This window comes from Boleophthalmus pectinirostris, unplaced genomic scaffold (genome assembly GCF_026225935.1).
Source record: "Boleophthalmus pectinirostris isolate CB_2022bp ecotype Guang Dong unplaced genomic scaffold, ASM2622593v1 HiC_scaffold_21, whole genome shotgun sequence".
Lineage (NCBI taxonomy): Eukaryota > Metazoa > Chordata > Actinopteri > Gobiiformes > Gobiidae > Boleophthalmus > Boleophthalmus pectinirostris.
Genome location: NW_026571175.1, coordinates 32803692 through 32824139, shown reverse-complemented (window position 1 = coordinate 32824139; position 20448 = coordinate 32803692). Strand labels below are relative to the sequence as shown.

At 39.6% G+C, this 20448-nt stretch overlaps 1 protein-coding gene across 1 annotated transcript; it reads right to left on the bottom strand.

Annotated features, from left to right (window-relative positions):
• Window positions 1–2671: 2671 nt before the first annotated feature.
• tspan13b (tetraspanin 13b) lies at window positions 2672–20448 on the bottom strand. Its single transcript, XM_020925914.2, has 6 exons — window positions 20219–20448; window positions 17806–17973; window positions 9126–9206; window positions 8604–8717; window positions 7667–7777; window positions 2672–6181 (listed from the first exon to the last, which is right to left on the bottom strand). Exons 1-6 carry the CDS (start codon window positions 20279–20281, stop codon window positions 6107–6109), a joined length of 612 nt encoding a protein of 203 aa, XP_020781573.1. The 5' UTR covers window positions 20282–20448; the 3' UTR covers window positions 2672–6106.

Below are 20448 nucleotides of genomic sequence, written 5' to 3'. Positions count from 1 at the left end.
CTAAACCAGGATTAAACTAGGACTAAAACCAGGATTAAAACCAGAACTAAAACCAGGAATAAACCAGGACTAAAACCAGGACTAAAACCAGGACTAAACCAGGACTAAAACCAGGACTAAACCAGGACTAAAACCAGGACTAAAACCAGGATTAAACTAGGACTAAAACCAGGATTAAACTAGGACTAAAACCAGGACTAAAACCAGGATTAAACTAGGACTAAAACCAAGATTAAACTAGGACTAAAACCAGGACTAAAACCAGGATTAAACTAGGACTAAAACCAGGACTAAACCAGGACTAAACTGGGACTAAACCAGAACTAAAACCAGAACTAAAACCAGGACTAAAACCAGGACTAAACTAGGACTAAAACCAGGACTAAACCAGAACTAAAACCAGGTCTAAACCAGAACTAAAACCAGGATTAAACTAGAACTAAAACCAGGATTAAAACCAGAACTAAAACCAGGAATAAACCAGGACTAAACCTGGACTAAAACCAGTGTTAAAACCAGTGTTAAAACCAGGACTAAACCAGGTGTAAACTAGGACTAAACTAATACAGTATGACACTAACAGTAGGGTGGAAATAATTGTGATTTCATATAAAAATAATTTCTCTATCAATAATATTTTTTATATGGTCAAGTAAAGACTGAACAAACAAGAATTTTCAGGATGTGGTTGTTACATTCATATAGTTTTAAAAAACATGACAATATCAAGTAATCCAAAGTATTCAGATTACATTACTCACTTTAAGTAACTTCATGGATTACATTACAAACTACATTTTGGGGTATGTAATCTGTAATCTGTAATCTGTAGGGGAATACATTTTAAAAGTCACCTTCAAAACACTGTCCGTGAAGAGGCAAGCAAACAAGAAAAGGTAACATGCTGATCCAAAAATTTTATGTATTTGGAGTTAATGCCCCAAAGAAGTGTAATACTCCCTCTTTAAAGACGCATTGTGTTGTTGTTTTGTCTGGAATGTTTCACAGTATGGCATTAAACCTTTCTATTTTCATAAAAAACAAGTTAGAGATCAGATCTGTGGAGAGGCGACCCAGCTCACAGTCAGAATTTTTGTTTTTGTAGGGATTTCTACGGAAACCGAGAGGGGTCGCAACAAACGCAAACACCGCAACAAATACAAATGTGACAACAACAACAAAAAGCCACAAAAAAACAAAAAAAAAGCCATAAAAAACCAAAAAAGCCACAACGGAAATGACCGCGGGACTCTGTTTTAATGCAAACGCCACAACAAATACAAACGCCACAACACAAACGCAAATGCCGCAACATATTAAAAAGCCACAACACATTAAAAAGCCACAACACATTAAAAAGCCACAACACATCAAAAAGCCACAACGGAAGTGACCGCGGGACTCTATTTTCCGACGGACCGATCAAACGGCAAGTGAAGAAGAAGAACTACAATGTGAAAAGTAAAGGAACGGAGAAGTTGGAAACGTAAGTAAAAGTAATTTATTGTTTTATCATTATTCGTTTCACGTTTTAGTTCCATTGTGGCTTTTTAATGTGTTGCGGCATTTGCGTTTGTGTTGTGGCATTTGTATTTGTTGCGGCGTTTGCATTAAAATCGAGTCCCGCGGTCATTTCCGTTGTGGCTTTTTGATGTGTTGTGGCTTTTTGATGTGTTGTGGCTTTTTAATGTGTTGTGGCTTTTTGATGTGTTGTGGCTTTTTGATGTGTTGTGGCTTTTTAATGTGTTGTGGCTTTGTAATGTGTTGCGGCATTTGCGTTTGTGTTGTGGCATTTGTATTTGTTGCGGTGTTTGCATTAAAATCGAGTCCCGCGGTCATTTCCGTTGTGGCTTTTTGATATGTTGTGGCATTTTGATGTGTTGTGGCTTTTTAATGTGTTGTGGCTTTTTGATGTGTTGTGGCTTTTTAATGTGTTGTGGCTTTTTGATGTGTTGCGGCATTTGTGTTTGTGTTGTCGCATTTGTATTTGTTGCGCCGTTTGCGTTTGTTGTGACCCCTCTCGGCTTCCGTAGATTTCCGAGCTATAAACCCACCTGTAATTGAATAAATGTAAGATAGATCAGTTTAATGTCATACTGTGGAACATTTCAAACAGTTTCTCCGTAGAAACAAGCAGGTGAAAGACCCTCAATCAAAAAGTTACAGAGTGCAGCTTTAAGTTTTCAATATCTCCCTAAAATATTACAAACTCAGAGACATATTTCTTAGTTATTGATGGTTTTTATTGACAGTACAAAGAGAAATTGTCAGGTACTTACAGCTGTTCAGTTCCTATTGTACAGCATGCAAAAGGCCAACAGCACACACACACACACACACACACACACACACACACTCAAACTCACACACACACGTCTGTACAGTTTCAGTCATTATCACATTCGTCAAGGGCCTAAACGGTGCATTTAAGGACCAAAACAGACTTGGGAAAACTCCTCAACAGTTTACCACCATATTATGCTTTGTTTTTGGATTATATTTTTTTTATTCTTCTGAATGTCTTAGCCTTGGTAATTACATTTTTTGACGTTAGATAATGTAGAGGTGGGTAGTGCTCGGAAAACATTTACTCAAGTACATTTAGTTTTTATTTATTAGAACTGGACTTCTCAAAGTAGTTTTCAGACACTCTAATAGTAGAAAAAAATAGTATCGAAACTAGTTATTAGAGCAGGTATCAATACTAAAAAGTCCCATTCACAAGACAGAAATGAACCTTTTCTGAAGCTTTAGAATGATCTCGAGCTGTATCAGAAAATCGCATTCTATAGGCGAGTTTCATCGTTGACAAAAGCGCGCGTTGCATGCTGGGAATTATTTTGGTCGGTGGCAAGAAACACTAATTCAACATGACGGACGGAGCGAGAAAGCACGTAAAGGGTATTGATCCCGGTTATTTATCCACTCTAACGGCAGAGGACCCAAGACCATTTGACCAGAAATTGGTCATAAGCATCGATGGAGCCAAATCACCCTTTTCAACCCTGACAAAAGGTGGACCAAACCAAATTTCTGGTCAGAATCACCAACTACCTGGACAAATATTCACTTTGGTGATATCCACAATGACTTGGTGGAAACTCCTGGGCCATTCACAGCAGAAAAGATGAAAACCTCCAAGAGTCTCGATGTGTTGTTGAACTTGTTGGAGTCCACGGTTTGTTAGGATCTTCTACGTTTGCTCTGCGAATGTTTGAAAAGTCGTTTAATTCACCGTTAGCGGTTCTTTTCACTCAGAATACGAAAAAGACATTTTCCTTCTTCCGTGCTTCTATTTGTGCATCCGATAATGCAGCAGGAATTTACCATTATTGGGGATAAATACACGAGGTTACGCACTGTGTTTGACGCTATCCTGTTTCTTGCCTCCAGACTAAAATATTTCCCAGCATGCAACGCGGGCTTTTAATAACAATGACGTCAGCTGAAACTCGCCTATTGTCTAAAGAAAGAGGGTTTTTAATTATTATTGTGTTACTGGAATTGGTATTGATTATCAAGTCTATTCCTTAGTATCGAATTCAATTAGAAATTTTATTATCACGAAAACACTAAAGTCTAGAAGTTACAAAGGTTTAAAGCAGGGGTGTCCAAACTTTTTTCATCAAGGGCCACATATCTAAACAGAGACGGAGCAGAGGACTGATCGAGGGCCGTACAGACTGGAGCTCAATACAGTGAATAATTGAAATATGTTCATGTTTAACATGTTAGAATGAGTCATCAGTCCTTTATTCAGGCTAAGATCCTTTAAACCACACTAAATATTAAATATTTGCTTTATCAAGGTAAATTTTCAAAAAGTTAATTTTTAATTCATCTGAGGTCATTTGGGCCAATTCACCTGGAAGCCTGAGGGCCAAGAAAAATTTGTCTGAGGGCCTGTCTTAAAGGAACTGTATGTATCCTGCACTCTTACTGTTTTAAACAATGTACTACACAATTGAAACTGGGTGCCTTAACCTGCAATTAAAGACACATCCAGGTTTGTCTCATTCTCAGTTTATGAACAAGCCTCATGTGAAAGCTCAGAACCTCCAGAATTCCCTCCCTGAGCTGCAGAGGCTGCACTAGATTCAGGATTGGTGTAGGTGCTGGGTCTAAGTAGTGACCAATCAGATCAGAGACAGTCATTTTAAGTTTAAACCAACTGCGATTTCAGCTTTGGAACTGGCAACACAAATGAGAGACTCATGTGAGGCTCATTTTGCTTTCAGATTGGATAAACATCTTGAACCAAAACACAAAATAAGCTCCATTCACGCTTACGTCACAAACCAGGAAGACTTTTTGAAACATGCGATGAAAACTTCCGGTGTAGTTCCCGACACTGGGCTCATCGACCGACTCTGATCAAACCGACTGAAGTAAATGTGACCAGCGGTAAATTGAGGACTGCAGACGTATGTGCTGTTCGGAATCATCTGGAATGTGGCTTACCCAGTGCGCTCGGAGTTCGTGTGCCAGTGGGGAAATGATAAAAACTGAGGTGTGGTTGTAATTGTTGATTAGCCGAACATAACTCTACAATGACATGTACCGTGTACCTATAAGTCGCACTTTTTTTCATGGTTTGGGTGTTTCCTGTGACTTATACTCCTATGCGACTTATATATTCAAATTTTCACATTGAAGCGGTGAGACACTCTAGTCTTGTGAGTCAGTATCTGCTGCTCCTGTTCCTCCTGCACCACTGTCACTTGGCTCTACTGCGCATGTCTCCTGCAGAAAGAGCCTCTGTCCTGCTGCAAGTCGTGAAATCTGCAGCTGAAAACACTAATCGAGCAGCAGAAAGAAAGTTTGGAGTGAGAGAGAAACTTGTGACATCAGAAGGATGCACCATGAAACTTTCCTGAAGTCACTGGATGGATGGACAAAGCCTGGACTTCAGTGACACCGAAACCATCCTGTCGAGATTCAGAAAGACCCGAATAATTCTAACTGGAACTGATGCTGAGTCTGACGACAGCGACGCAGAAGAGGAAGCGGCGCTCTGTTTACCTCCGGAGGTCGAGGAGTTGCTCAGAAGTGACACCGAGGATGAAGAACTGAATGGATTTCGTGATTTGGAGTGAGATGGAGAGTTTGTTAAACTTGTTCTGTTCTGTTGTTTATGTTATAGTTTATCTGAAGAACTGTTCATATGTGACGTTAACAGTCTGTTGTTCTCTGTTCTATTGTTATTACTAGAACTTGGCTTTCAAAATGAACTGTCATGTTCCTGGTCTCTCATTTTATAATACAAATTTCCCCCGAAAAATTGCAACTTATATATGCTTTTTTCTTCTTCATTAGGCATTTTTTGGCTGGTGCGACTTATACTCCGGAGCGACTTATAGCCCAAAAAATACAGCAGATGAAGAAAACTGGGACATTTTTCATTTTTCCTAGAATAGAGCCTGCCGGAAGTTGTAATCGCATCTTTGCAAACATCTTTGTAAGCGTGAATAGAGCACATTATAACAAAGAAGTGGGTAATCATGAATATATCTGTTTTGTTCAGACAATTCCTGTTACTCGAGTAGTTTCCCAAGTACATTTTTGCCTCACTGCTTTGTACTTGCACTAATATTATTTCGAACCATATTGTTACTTGAGAAAATGTTTAGTGAACTCACCACCTCAGCGTAGCCCTCATAAAAATGCATAGATAATTACTCAATGGTAAAATGTAGTCGATGTTTTGTGGTGAAACTTTATGCACTTTTGCTGATACGACATTCCGTTTTCGTCTTGCGTTTGTGATCAACGTTGGTATTAATATTTAAAAATTCCCACAAAATCTGGGGTAAACTTTGCTGAATTATATGACTGTGTAAACGTATAAACCTTTAGCTCCAGTGCTCTTCTACTTCCGCTCATCTCAGAGATTCCAAAACCGACAAAAACAAACAAAACAGGTATGAGGTATGTTCATGAAGTGGGAACATTATAACTTAAAAGCTCAAATACAACAGTTATTAAGCGTAAGATGTGACGTTAAAGACGGAGAGTCCTTCATACACAGATCATCAGTCAGTATTTACAGTGCGTTAGGGAAGAGGAGGAGGACGGAGGGTTTTTGTCGTGGGAGGAGGGGGCGGGATCAGAGGAAAGCGCTGGGATTGGCTCGCGGGTCCTTCTGGTTCCTGTAGCGGTACGTCAGCCACACCCCCAGAATCTGAAAACACACAAATGGAATTATTATTGAGACATTCATCATTTTGGTTTTAAAATGTTCGTATTAAGCCGCTTTACATGATCCTGGGGGTTTTATTTACTGTATTTTTCGGACTATAAGTCGCACTTTTTTTCACGGTTTGGGTGGTCCCGCAATTTACACTCGGGTGCGACTTATATATTAAAATTTTCACACTGACAGTCGTGAGAGGCTCTAGTCTTGTGTGTGAGTATCTGCTGCTCCTGTTCCTCCTGTACCACTGTCACTTGACTCTACTGCACATGTCTCCTGCAGAAAGAGCCTCTGTCCTGTCTGTATCATGTCAGTCGATCGCTCCATTACAATTCAGTTTAAATTCAATTTAATTTTTTTCTATAATTTTAAATTATAATCCCACATGGCACACATTTATACATGTACATGTAAATATGTAAATGCATTATATTATGTACGCCCATATGTGTTAACTGTGAAAAAAAAACATGGACTCCCAAAGAAGCTGGGAAGCTTGTGTATATGGCGTCCATTACTTCTGCACCACTAAAAATTCAAAATTTAAACAAACATAAAGACAAGCGAAACCATCCTGTCGGGATTCAGAAATATCGGAATAATTCTAACTGGAACTGATGCTGAGTCTGACGACAGCGACACAGAAGAGGAAGCGGCGCTCTGTTTACCTCCGGAGGTCGAGGAGTTGTTCAGAAGTGACACCGAGGATGAAGAATTGAATGGATTTAGAGATTTGGAGTGAGATGGAGAGTTTGGTAAACTTGTTCTGTTCTGTTGTTTATGTTATAGTTTATCTGAAGAACTGTTCATATGTGATGTTAACGTCTGTTGTTCTCTCTTCTATTATTACTAGAAGATGTCAGTTCATGGTCTCTGATTTTGTCAAATATATTTCCCCCCAAAAGTGACTTATATATGTTTTTTTATTCTTCATGATGCATTTTTTGGCCTGCACGACTTATACTCCGGAGCAACTTATAGTCCCAAAAATATGGTAGCTGTTTGTCTGTTCCTAATGTACTTGGCTCCAGTTCATCCTTATAACTGTTAGTATTATGAGCTCCATTTGACAGGAGCCGAACGCTGTTTATACAGTCTACGGATGCCATGTGCTGATACAGGAAGTCCTCCATTCTTTTTAACCTCCATTCATCTTCACTAGAATCATCTGGATAATTTCAGCTCTGGAGTTTCCAATCTCTGCTGAACTAAAAGGAGCTGTTAAGTTGAAAACTACTGCTTCACAAGGTGGAACAAAGCACTTTGAGCTTTGGAGATGTAGACAGACTAAAAATAAAGGTACTCAAACATGTGTGAATGAAACAAGACACAGCTCTGGGTTTTTCTGATGAGGTAACAACATTCTAACATAAAAGCTCACAAGAATCAATCCAGTGTAATATAGGACCTTTAAAATGTGACCCAGATGCATGATATGAGACATAGTGAAGGAGAACAAAGATGACCTCTGACCTCTGTGAAGCTGAAGAAGAGCCCGATGCTTCCTCCGGTTCTGAGGATGTCTCCTGCGTGCACCTGGATCTTATCTGCACACGGCTGGCACGAGTGGTTTGGGAAACAAGTCTACACAAAGACACACAATACAAATTGGTGTAATAAGTGTAAGAGAATTGTGTTATAAAATGCAAAAGTGGTCTGCAAAACATGTCTGGAGGTGTAATAAAAGAGTGTGTCTTGCCCAAAGACACATCGGCAGTATTCATCTGTGGAAGCAGGAAGTTATAGTGTACTTACAGCTGTACATGTGTACTTACAGCTGTACATGTGTACTTACAGCTGTACAGGTGGAGTTGGTGGTGTACTTACAGCTGTACAGGTGGAGTTGCGGTGTAGTTGTGGTGTACTTACAGCTGTACAGGTGGAGCTTGTGGTGTACTTACAGCTGTACAGGTGAGCTGTTAGTGTGGTGTACTTACAGCTGTACAGGTGGAGTTGTGGTGGTGTACTTACAGCTGTACAGGTGGAGTTGTGGTGTACTTACAGCTGTACAGGTGGAGTTGTGGTGTACTTACAGCTGTACAGGTGGAGTGTGGTGTACTTACAGCTGTACAGGTGTAGTTTGTGGTGTACTTACAGCTGTACAGGTGGAGTTGTTGTGGTGTACTTACAGCTGTACAGGTGGAGTTGTGGTGTACTTACAGCTGTACAGGTGGAGTTGTGGTGTACTTACAGCTGTACAGGTGGAGTTGTGGTGTACTTACAGCTGTACAGGTGGAGATCGAGTGTACTTACAGCTGTACAGGTGGAGTTGTGGTGTACTTACAGCTGTACAGGTGGAGTTGTGGTGTACTTACAGCTGTACAGGTGGAGTTCGAGTGTACTTACAGCTGTACAGGTGGAGTTGTGCGGTGTACTTACAGCTGTACAGGTGGAGTTGCGGTGTACTTACAGCTGTACAGGTGGAGTTGTAGTCCACAGCTCTGAACCCGCAGCAGTTCAGACTCTTCTCCACGTCTCTCTGGGTGCTCTGGGAGTTGTTCCAGCCCACCTCCAAAAGATGCTCCTACAAGAACACAAAACTTTTACTTTCTTTGAGATGCAACATAAAAACACTCACTAACTGCTGTTTCTCAGGATAAATACAGGAGTTTTATCATTTCCAGTTTCTATAAAACCTGATGTTATAATAAATGCATTCTAAGTAGGAAATCATGAACCTCCTTCAATTCCACTTGATATAAAGAAGCAGTGTCCATGTCTCCTACTCCAGACCCTGACCCATAATCCTCTAGAACTCTCTTCTACCCACACAGGGAACATATATCATAAAGGAACTGTATGTAAGACCACAGACTGCAGTAATCATGCTGTTCCTGCAGAGGGTGCTCTGGAGCTTCACCGGTAAACTTAGATTAGGGGGATGTGTGTGTGTGTGTGTGTGTGTGTGTAAAGTCAGTGGGCGTGTTCTTACCTGCTGATCTCGGTTGATGGCCAAACAGGCGCTGGAGACGGAGAATTGAACCACGAACACCAGAAACAGAACGATCATGTACTGAACTCACTGTTAAGGACAAAACTTAAACATCATGACAACTGAAAATGCCTGTAGTTTGGTCACAGCGAGAGTATCTCAAGTTTGTGACATGCCAATATCGTTACAAAATACAGTAATTTTGACATTAACAACACTGTAAACTCATTTTCTTTCCCTTATACATTTTTGGTTGATTTATTTAATTGATCAAATATGGCCTTACTTTTATTTTAAGTAGATATTATAGTAATAATATTCATGAAATACGAAGTGTAAAAGTGTATAAAATTATCTCAATAGTCCTACAAATGACACTACAGTTTGCAAGTGTTAAAACTGCGTCCATTTCCCACAGCGGCCACCAGATGTCACTGTTGGACATATAATCCTGTGAATAAGTTAGCTTTTTAATTAATTTTTGTTTCACTTTTTAAAAATTTCCACAGTCTATTTCGGGAGCACAAAAGATAATATTTACCATCAATTAAAACTACACTATGTAACTTTTTGCACTTGCTTGTCTCCATGGAGATGTGGTCTTGCTTGGAATAGTATTTTTTCAATCACAAGAGTTTTTTTTTTTTTTATTTTTATTTTATGTATCTGACCCATACTGCACTCACTACATTAAAGATACACTATGTACTTTTTTTGGTTGGGGGTCTGTCACCTGCTTGTGTCTTCTGATATGTAATTCCTCTGCCTGGAATGTTCCACAGTGTGACTTTAAACAGCTCTTCCTTAGTTTGATAATGAATCTTTTTTGCTACATATTTCAAATTTACTATTACCATTTATATTTTTGCTTTTTGTTATTATATTGTATTGTGATGTGTGAGCTTCTGTGTCCAAATAATATCAATATATCGTATCGTTTAATGTGCTGATACAGTATCGATATCTTGGCTGCTGTATATATATATATCGCCAAGAGTATTTTTTGGTATATTTTACTAAGTTATTTGAAATTATTTGGTTTTTGGCCTACATATCGAGGTATGTATCGTATCGTGGCCTACGTATCGAGGTATGTATCGTATCGTGGCGTACGTATCGAGGTATGTATCGTATCGTGGCGTACGTATCGAGGTATGTATCGTATCGTGGCCTATGTCTCGAGGTATGTATCGTATTGTGGCCTAAGTATGTATCGTAGGTATGTATCGTATCGTGGCCTATGTATCGTAGGTATGTATGTATGTATCGTATCGTGGCCTATGTATATCGTATGGTATATCGTATGGTATGTATCGTATCGTGGCCTATGTATCGTGGCCTATATCGTATCGTATGTATCGTAGGTATGTATCGTATCGTGGCCTACGTATCGAGGTGTATGTATCGTATCGTGGCCTATGTATCGAGGTATGTATCGTATCGTGGCCTACGTATCGAGTATGTATGTATCGTATCGTATGGCCTATGTATAGTATGTATGTGTAGGTATGTATGTATGTATATGTATCGTAGGTATGTATCGTGGCTGTATCTATGTATCGTATCGGTATGTATCGGTATCGTATCGTGGCCTATGTATCAGTAGGTATGTATCGTACGTATCGTGGCCTATGTATGGTATCGTATCGTACGTATCGGTATGTATCGTAGGTATGTATCGTATCGTGGCCTACGTATCGAGGTATGTATCGTATGTATCGTGGCCTTACGTATCAAGGTATGCATCGTATCGGCAACTTCTTAATGATACCCAACTCTAATTCTGGCTGCGAGCAGGGTCGCCCCTCCACAGATCTGACCTGTAACTTGGTCTGGTTTGGTCTCCATGAAGATAGAAAGGTTTAATTAATGACACACTGAGAAACATTCCAAGAAAAGCATTTGACGGACGCTCCACCAGAAAAGTCACACAATGCAGCTTTAAGTGGAGGATTTTACTCCTTTTACCCGTTGTGCGTGTTTTTTGTGAGTTTGGGAACGACTGAAGTGCTTCGGTGGGTCTTTGCTGTTGCTGTAGTTGTGCCGTCAGAGGCAGTTTGAGGCTCACAGTGTCACGGGAGACTCAGCTCAGCTCTTATTGCACATGAATACATGAATGAAAGATGAATTTTCCAAAACACGTCCCCAGGTTCCGCAGCAGAGAACTTTCTAGGCTTCGACACTGAACCTGATTGTTTTTTTTGAAGGTTTGTGCGGCTGAGATCATTACGAGCGTTCACGGACATGTTTAGGAGTTTGTTTTGTTTGTTTGGGACTTGAGGCTTGACTTGATAAAACGGACTAAGACTTTGGACTCGACTTGGACTTGAGAAGACTTGATGCTTCTCCTAAAAGAATATAACTTTTTATAAAATACTTTTATCGTTACAGTTCATAAATGTGGTGCTTAATTTTACAGGAACAAACTGGAACATGTCCTAACCACTTCTCTGTTTGTCACTATGGCAACAGTAACTGAAGTACTGTGATGCAGTATCCTCAAATGTACTACAGTAATTTACAGTACAATGCAGTAAATTAGAGAGAACTACAGAGAACATGGTCCTCCCATTTCAGTGCAGACGACATGACAAAATAACTGTTATTAAGCTCTTTTAAATTAAATTCTTTCTATTCTGACGTAATGATTCATGCTAAGATCTTGTTCAGACATTTAAAAAGGAAAAAAAAATCTACAACTCTTATATAAATGCTCATACATAAATATTACATGACTTTTTTGAGTACAGTTTAGTTTAAAATTCAAATAAATTGCAAAAATCTAAGCTGTATTTGGTGCTTTTTTGGTTTAAAGACTTGAAATGAGCAGACGACTTGGACTTGACTTAGACTTATGGGCCAGTGACTCGAGACTCGACTTGGAATTGCCTTTCTTTGACTTGGGACTTGACTCGGACTTGAGGTCAAACACTTACTTGAGACTCGCAAAACAACGACTTGGTTCCACCTCTGGACTGAAAGGTAACTGAAAAACTTTAACTACTGACCTGTTGTAGTTTCAACTACCGTATTTCCCGGGCTCTTAGACGCGCTCTTAAGCCTCTAACTCAGGGGTCTCAGACTCGCGGCCCGGGGGCCAACTGCGGCCCTCGGAAGGATTTTTTGCGGCCCTCCACTTAATTCCAAAGAACAATGTCAGTGCGGCCCGCGGTAGATGTACGCACAGTCCCACCCCTCTACCGCGGGCTGCACTGCAATCGGTGCCCATGCAGATTCACAACAACAGATTATTAATGCATCTTACATCCCAAAACTCATCTTACAGCAGTTGTGAAGCAACGAGTCTAAATGGATCTGTTAATACGAGTACACGTGCACATACTGCGTTTTTTTTCGTGCAACCACTATTTATCGAATACTCAATGTGGCCCAGGCTCACTCAAACTTTATCAAATGTGGCCCCCAGGTAATTTGAGTTTGAGACCCCTGCTCTAACTGCATGAAAAAATGACTGCGCGTCCCATAATCCAGAGCGCCCCATACACGAATCCACTCAGGTGTCCCAGCACGACTTCAGTAAACTACAAAGCCACAGCACATGCAGAACACACAAACACACACGGAGCAGACAGCGACCGCACAGCGAAAAACACCCACAGACACACTCATCACTCCACGCCGACGAGGAACGGAACGGAGGAACGAACCTGAAAAAGCGAGTGCAATGTGCCACTTCTAGACACGACTGAACAACTGAGTCACTGCGAACACGCCGACAATCCAGCGCCCAGACAACACCCTCCCTACACGCCACAACTGAATAAAGCCCAGAGTCACTGTGAACGAACAAACAAACAAAACCACTCACCCATCACACTGTTGTGTTTCATTTAAAGTCCGGTGCGGTTTATTTGTGAAAAAAGTTTGAAAATAGACCATTTAATGACAGTCGTCTTATAATCCAGAGCGCCTAATAGCCTGGAAAATACGGTAAATCTGTTACTTTTGGGGGGTTAGCCCTATGTTCCCTCATTTCTAAGATTTTTTTTCAAAATTAAACTCTAAGTCAAGTAATTTTTATTTTTATAGCACATTTAAAGGGATGATTCAGAGTAATTTCAAGGTAGGATCCTTTGCCCCATGACATTACATCTGTAGTCAACTGCTGCTGGAGAATCGGTTTGGTGTAATTGACGACCAAATCGGGAGAAATTGGGATAAAATCTGATGCAAACTGATGATAAAAGAAACGTGAGAACATAGGGCCTAATTTTGGAAAGAAAACAAACAAACAAACAAACAAAAAACAACTTAGAAATGAGGGAACATAGGCACTCACCATTTTTGGGCAGATTGAGGTAAAACAAATCTCAGAGTAAAGATGCACTGTGTAACTTTTTGGTTGGGCGTCCGTCACCTCCTTGTTTCTATGGATACGTCATTGCTCTGCTTTAAATGTTCCACAGTATGACTTTAAACAGCTCTACTTTACATTTATTCAATTACAGGTGTTTTTTAAAGCTCAAAAATACTTTAAAAACAACAACATTCTGACTGTGAGAGAGGTCGCCTCTCCACAGATCTGACCTGTAACTCGGTCCGGTTTGGTCTCCGTGAAGATAGAAGATAGAAAAGATTAATGCCATACTGCGAAACATTTCGGACGAAGCAAAAACACCTCCACGGAGAAAAGCGTTTGACGGAATCGCCAGAAAAGTTACACGACAGCGCTTCAGACAGAGCAGTGCGTCCAGTTAGCGTCACCCCGCTGCATGTTTTAGGTTGCCAGGGGAAACGGGAGCGCCCACCCTACCCCAGAAATCAGACCCGAGCCCTTTTTTCTTCTGTTACATCCTGAATATTCTCTTATCTTGCGCGGACACCTGCCGGGCCGTATCCTGTTTTAATGAATTCTAACGTGATTGTCCAAACCGCGTTCACTTTGCCGCTTTAGTCCGGCCGTTTGCTCTGGGCCATTCCTGAGCTGTCGGGAGGATACTCGGCTCTTTCACTGTTTATCCAGGGATCTGTCTCCACGGCGACGACCCAAAGAGACGCCAAAGGGAACGCCGGAGGAGGCTCATGCCCAATCATTAACACAGGGAGATGAGGAGATAGGCTCGTTTAAGTACGGAGCAATTTGGAACATTGAGGGAGTTTCAGGAACAGGGTCAGAGATAAATGAACACAAAAATAGCACAAAAAAAAAAAAAAATAAAGAAAACTGAAAAATTTAAACAATCTTCTAAATAAATAAAATTCAAAGTTACAAAGTAAATAAATAAATAAATAAACAGCACAAAAAAGAAAAAAAAAGAAAAAAGTAAAAAGAAAGAAAATGAGAAATTAAAAAAAAAAATTGAATCAATCTGCTATATAAATTAAAATTCACATAAAAATAAAAAATATAAAAATTAAACAAAATAATAGATAAATCGCACAAAAATTTAACAAATAAATAAAAGAAAAAAGTAAAAAAAAAAAAAAAAAAAAAAGAAAATACAAAAATGGTACAATTTTTTATCAATCTTCCAAATAAATAAAGTTACATAAAAATATAAATATATAAAAAATAAATAAATAAATGGCACAAAAAGTAAAATAAATAAATAAATATATATAAAAGAAAAAAGAAAAAAGAAAGAAAACATAAAAATGGTAAAAATGTATGTCAATCTTTCAAATAAATAAAATTTAAGTTAGATAAAAATAAATAAATAAATAAATGGCACAAAATATGGCACATAAAAGTAAAAAGAGGTCTAGCAGTATGGTTATACTGTATTACCATTATTACAGATTTTTCTTTTGCATTTAATTTTAATTTTTATATATTAATTTATTTAATTTTATTTTTGTATTTGTTGTCTTCTTATGCCACGTTTAGTTTCTGTCTGTGTTTGGGGGGAAGTGCGGGTTTGGGGGTTATTGTATTGTTTAATGTTTTATGCTATTTGCCCTTAATAAAAAAAAAAAAAAAAAAATTGTAATAGTAGATTTGCTTTTAAAACAGATGCCCTCCCTGTCACCACATACCATGAGGACAAAGTGTCATACGTCCACGTAGACGACGGCTTGTGCTCGGACAAGGTTCAAACTCAGTTCTCTCTGGTTTATGAGAAACACCTTAAACACTGTGTTCATTATAACAATAAAAATGCCTCAGTTTTACAGCTCTACTTCAGATACTCACAGACTCTTACGTAATGCACCATACCTGATTTTCTCCAGGTATTTCAGTAAAATTTGTCTTGCTCCAGTACAGATATATTGTATAAGCAGCTCTTGAGGTCAAAATGCATCTGTGTCCTGTCTGCATGGGCTCTGTTGGTGATAGTAACTCTGACAAAATCTGAGAAAACTGAGAAAATGGTCCGGTTTTCTTCATCTAGATGTCACTGTATTCTTTCTTTTTTCCTTTAATAAATTGCCTTTTAAACTATATAAATAAAGCCTATAAGAATAAAGCCTATTTTGAAGGGTTTTATTGTCACAGAAACAGGAAGTGTGTGCTTAGCATGCTATTATTTGTTAGTATTATTGTGATGACTTAACTCTGCTTTCCGAAATTTGCGAAAAGAGCTTATGAACTCGGTTTAAAAACGGTGAATAATTAGGATGCTCACATAGATTGTATATGTTAAAGGACACAGCTAACCCTGAAGAGGAAGTGAACGTGGGGGCGCTTCTGGCTCCATTGACTCTGGCTCCAGTTGACTTTACACTGAAAATTTGTTTCTCCTCTCTGTAAGTGCTGCTCTGAGCTTTGTCATTTTGGTCTTAAAATGTTCGTATTAACCCGCTCGACATGATCCTGGAGTCTTTATTGCACTATTTTGTCCATAAATAAATTTCTATCCTTAGTATGGAACTAACTCCAAATTCGCCAGTGTAGACCAGTGCTTCCCAAACTTTTTTCTGGGGACCCATATTTTAAAAGTCACAAACTTTAGACATTATTTGTAAATCACAAAATAAAGGTGGATTTGAGCATTATTGAACATTAATGAGGATATTTTATTGTTGACTGAGTGATCGCGTCTCTGAACAGTTACTTTTACTCAAATTTTAAACAATGAAAAACAGTCATTGAAGCTGCAATAAAAGGATCCGTAAGTCGCCTATTTGGACAATAAATGTAGCCCATTTCCTTTTCTTTTCAACTTTCAATTGAATGAGCAATACTGGAAGAAAATAGTCTGTAGAACTGTATGTGGCGGACGTACATGCAGATCGTGACAAGGCGACCCAAAAAAATTCTCTTGTGACCCACTGTTTGGGAAACAATGGTCTAGACCAGGGGTGTCAAACACATGGCCCGCGGGCTGGATCCGGCCCTCCAAGACCTTTAATGTGGCCCTTGGTTGATTTTCTACTAAAATATTTTAATTATATTTTCTATTAAAATATTGGTCATTTTCTGCTGTGTTTATCACAGCAGCATCTCCAGCGTCTCTGTACGTGGCCCCTCCCACCAGAGCAGCACAAATGAAGACTTGTCTCTTTCCAAACGCTCTTAAAGGACGATCGTTTTGACTGTTGACCGTGACACCCTCATCAGAAAAATGTCCAACATGAGAAAAGTGGAGCCGTGTGCAGGATTTTCCAAGAAAAATTTACTTATTCATTTGCAAACAAGTTAATGTTAAAACATTGTGTTGAAATTGCATTTTCCTTAAAATTTCAGGTTGTTCATAATATTATAATATTTTGTAAAAGAAAGAGTTCATCAATTAAAAAAGATTTCTGTAATAGATTTGTGTTTCTCTGCACAAATATTTGAACTTATTGTTATTTTTGGGGTTTATATGACATGAGTTTTCTGATCCGGCCCCTTTGGGATCAAAGTAGGTTGGATATGGCCCCCAGACCAAAATGAGTTTGACGCCCCTGGTCTAGACTATTGCAGCTCCCTCCTCACCGGCCTCAACTCCAGATCCACCTCCTGCCTCCAACTGTTTCAGAACGCAGCAGCTCGGCTCCTCACTTTGTTTAACACACATCAACACATTATTCCTGGTTTTACTTTCCTTTCACTGGCTCCTGTGCGTTTTAGAATCGATTTTAAGATTTTAATGATCACTTTTAAAGCTCGGTTTAGGTCTCGCACCAAGGTACATTTCAGAACTTTTAACCCCGTGTGAGCCTCCTGCTGTTCCAAAGTCTTAACTCTGGAGTCTTTTCAGTCCGGGCTTTAAATCGGCTTTGGAACGACCTGCCTGAGGAGATAAGACTCGCACCATCGGGATCATCTTTTAAATCACTTCTTAAGACTCATTTTTATCGGATAACCTTCCTTTAACTGGTTTTAGCTTGATTTTATCCCTTATTTCTTTTTATTCTATTTCTTTTTATTTATTTATTATAATTACTTGAATTGTCTGCATCATTGTCAGTTTTGGTTTGCCTTCTGTGTGCTATTTTTATGCTTTTTTGTTGTTCTTTGTGGCACTTTTACAGCACTTTGTCAAAATAATTTAATAGTTTAGTTTAGTTTTAACTAGATTTATTTGACTGGAGTTGAATCTTATGCACTTTGTCCACTTTGTTATAGAGTCTGTGGATGCTCAAAAATGGTAAAATAAGGTAAGAGGGGAATAACTTTGGATCAAACTGTTTAAAATGATCTAGTTTTCCACATTTTTAGGACAGTAAAAGTCAGCTACAGCTCTCTCCTCGCTCTCCTCTCTCCGCTGAATGCCTTTATTGTGAAGGATACAAAGAAGAGCAGGACCTGGTGGTGTTTCATGGCCCCGATGAGTCCGGCCAGAGCCACAAAGAAGAGGAAGACCCCGACGCCGATGAGCCCGCCCACCACCTGGAAACTGGACACCAAACCCAGCCACTTCCCCCAGGCCGCGATGCCAACCAGCAGCAGGCTCACCAGCTACAGCGGGCACAGAAAAGAAAGAAAGAGAGAGAGGAAGAGTTAGAGAGTTGGAGACAGTACGGTGTTTTCTTCATTATTTGTCTCCAGAACCAAAATGAAAAAACGGATAATGATTCGTTTTTTCAGTTTTCGATTTTGGGTTTAAATGAAAAACGGAAAAAATGGAAAATGTCTGTTTTCCGTGACTTAAACTGTGACGCAGGACTGAACCAGGACTAAAACAGGACTGAACCAGGACTAAAACAGGACTGAACCAGGACTGAACCAAGACTGAACCAAGACTGAACCAGGACTGAACCAGGACTAAAACAGGACTGAACCAGGACTAAAACAGGACTGAACAGGACTAAAACAGGACTGAACCAAGACTGAACCAAGACTGAACCAAGACTGAACCAAGACTGAACCAGGACTAAAACAGGACTGAACCAGGACTAAAACAGACTGAACCAGACTGAACCAGGACTGAACCAAGACTGAACAGACTGAACCAGGACTGAACCAGGACTGAACCAAGACTGAACCAGACTGACTGAACAAGACTGAACCAGGACTGAACCAGGACTGAACCAAGACTGAACCAAGGACTGAACCAGGACTGAACCAGGACTAAAACAAGACTAAAACAGGACAAAAATAAGACTAAAACAGGACTAAAACAGGACTGAACCACTAAACGATATATCGACTTGGATACACCCCTATTGGTGACTAACATGTGAGTCAGTATAGTCACTTTTTTTTTGTATTTTTGTAATTTTTAAGCAGAGTTTCTGTATTTTACCTAAACAAATTACAATTTATGGCGCTTTCTTACTGTTGGGAGGCATCAGATTGGTCAAAAATAGTGACATTTGGGACATTTCTTGTATAAAACTGGGACAAATCAGTGGCTTTGGATAAATCTGCTGGGACAGAGTCCAGTGTTGGGAAGGTGACTTTTAAAATGTATTCCCCTACAGATTATAGATTACACACACCAAAATGTAGTTTGTAACGTAATCCATTAAATTACTTAAAGTGAGTAATGTAATCTGAATACTTTGGATTACTTGATTTGCTGTAGAGAAGCAAAGACGAGGAAATTGTAACATAAGATGTTTTGTCTGATAAAAGAAAATAAAAAGCCCAAACTTTACTGAACCAAATTAAAAGTATTATTGATAGAAGAAGAAGGACACGGTCCACACAACATGATTAAGTCCTGTTAAATCCTGTTTTAGTCCTGGTTTAGACCTGGTTTAGTTATGGTTTAGACCTTTTTTAGACCAGGTTTAGACGAGGTTTAGACCTGGTTTAGACCTGGTTTAGTCCTGCTTTTAGACCTAGTTTAGTCCTGGTTTAGACCTGGTTTAATCCTGGTTTATTCCTGGTTTAGACCTGTTTTAGTCCTGGTTTATTCCTGGTTTATTCCTGGTTTAGACCTGGTTTATTCCTGGTTTGTTCCTGGTTTATTCCTGGTTTAGACCTGGTTTTTCCTGGTTTATTCCTGGTTTAGACCTGGTTTAGACCTGGTTTAGACCTGGTTTATACCTGGTTTAGACCTGGTTTAAACCTGGTTTAGACCTGGTTTAGTCTGGGGTAGTTAGGGGACACGGGGATCCAAATCAGGATGACCAGGCGTTCCTATTTACCCGGGACAGTCCCAGTTTTAACATTTTGGGAATTCTCACAGCCTAATTTTCCAGTTTTACACGCGTGAATGAAACAAAAACACACCTCGGGGTTTGTTTTTGAGGAGGTAACGTCGTTCTAACGCGGCTAAAACCTCATAATAATAATAAAATTTGCGTAATATGGGACCTTTAACACTATCTCTCCACACTGAGGCCTTTGTCCGCGCGTTTAGACAGATCCATGTGCGCGTAGGGAAATTCTGCCAGTCCAAGCACAAGTTGGGAAGGCGGTGCCGATAAGCGCAAACGCTATCAGTACCAAAGCTCACTCATTACGCGCCATAAAACACACGGGAAATACCTTAACAACAACAATACAACAACACAACAACAAAACCAAGCCCCAATTGCGAATTTAGCTCACATTTTTACCGCTACATCCTAATTTTGCGGGTTTATTTCGTTGCCATCGTGCGCATCCGATCTTGCAGCGAGTGAATAATTGATAATTCGCTGACCTCGAAGTGTTGTTTACAGGTTTTGGTTTTCCCACGCTTCAATTTGTTTTTTCTTAGTAATAATAAAGAGATAAATGGGTGTAATAAAGCCATATGTTCCGTACTGACCACGTAGAGGATGTTGAGCGCGCAGAGGCAGTGTTTGGAGCAGGTGAATCCGGCGCAGCCCATTTTGTCGCCAAGGAAAAACGAGAATTCAGCCGGGAATGTTCAAATCTTTGGTGGTGTAAATGGAAAAAGAGGAAAATGTGAAGAAATAAAGGTGATAATTCCCGTCCCGATGGAATAGACCGTCTCCCAGCAGCAGCAGCAGCAGCAGAAGCGCCTCACCTCAAACC